At 61.1% G+C, this 962-nt stretch overlaps 1 protein-coding gene across 1 annotated transcript; it reads left to right on the forward strand.

The window, feature by feature from the left end:
• Positions 1–166: 166 nt before the first annotated feature.
• On the forward strand, positions 167–469 carry LDBPK_210020 (histone H4; the record flags this gene model as incomplete). Its single annotated transcript, XM_003861539.1, has 1 exon — positions 167–469. The coding sequence occupies one exon, from the start codon at positions 167–169 to the stop codon at positions 467–469; it is 303 nt and encodes a 100-aa protein (XP_003861587.1).
• Between the last annotated feature and the right edge of the window lie 493 nt (positions 470–962).

Raw genomic sequence — 962 nt, forward strand, 5'->3', positions numbered from 1 at the left:
CTTCCTACACACGCGGCCAACTCATTACTTGTTGCTCCCGTAATTACTCGTTTCCCAACCCAAACGCACCCGTGCATCCACGCGCAAGAATCCGCGATCCGCTCCGCACGTCTCGCTCCCTTTCTTACCTCTTCTCCCCCACCCCTCCCCCCTTCACATATCCACCATGGCCAAGGGCAAGCGCTCCACTGATGCCAAGGGCAGCCAGAGGCGCCAGAAGAAGGTGCTGCGCGACAACATCCGCGGCATCACTCGCGGCTGCGTCCGCCGCATGGCGCGCCGCGGTGGCGTGAAGCGCATCTCGAGCGAGGTCTACGAAGAGGTGCGCCGCGTGCTGAAGGCCTACGTGGAGGACATTGTGCGCTGCAGCACGGCCTACACCGAGTACGCGCGCAAGAAGACGGTGACGGCGTGCGATGTTGTGAACGCGCTGCGCAAGCAAGGCCACATCCTGTACGGCTACGCGTAAATGCTCGCAGAGCCGCTGCACACTCATAGATACACCTTCTTTGTTCATGCCGTCGTTTCGTTGGCTTTCTTGGTTTTCGACTTCCCTTCCCCCCACTATGGCTTTTCTTTCGTCTCGTGCTGGCACCCTTCCCTACTCATCGCTGTTTGCTGAAGGCAGTACAGAACGAAAACAGCACACCAGCTCCACTGCATACCCGAAGAGAGGCCGCGCGCTGCCGTATGCGAAGCACGCTCTCGGCGTCCGTGTCTATGGAGGCTGAATGCAGCCCCGCCCCCTCCCTGCCTCCCTCAACGCCCGCCGGCGCCAGAGGTCACCACGCGGGATGCTGGGCCGCCTCTTCGACATTGCCACTCCTCCGCCGCCGCTTGCTCGCTCATTGTCTGTGCCACAGCACCATGCGCCCCCTTTCACTCTTTGCGCTTCTCTTCGTCTCCTTATGTTCTCTGTTCGCACACACATAACACGCACGAGCTCGCAGACGGAGGCACCC

The sequence above is a fragment of the Leishmania donovani genome, chromosome 25 (genome assembly GCF_000227135.1).
Source record: "Leishmania donovani BPK282A1 complete genome, chromosome 25".
Taxonomy (NCBI): Eukaryota; Euglenozoa; class Kinetoplastea; order Trypanosomatida; family Trypanosomatidae; genus Leishmania; species Leishmania donovani.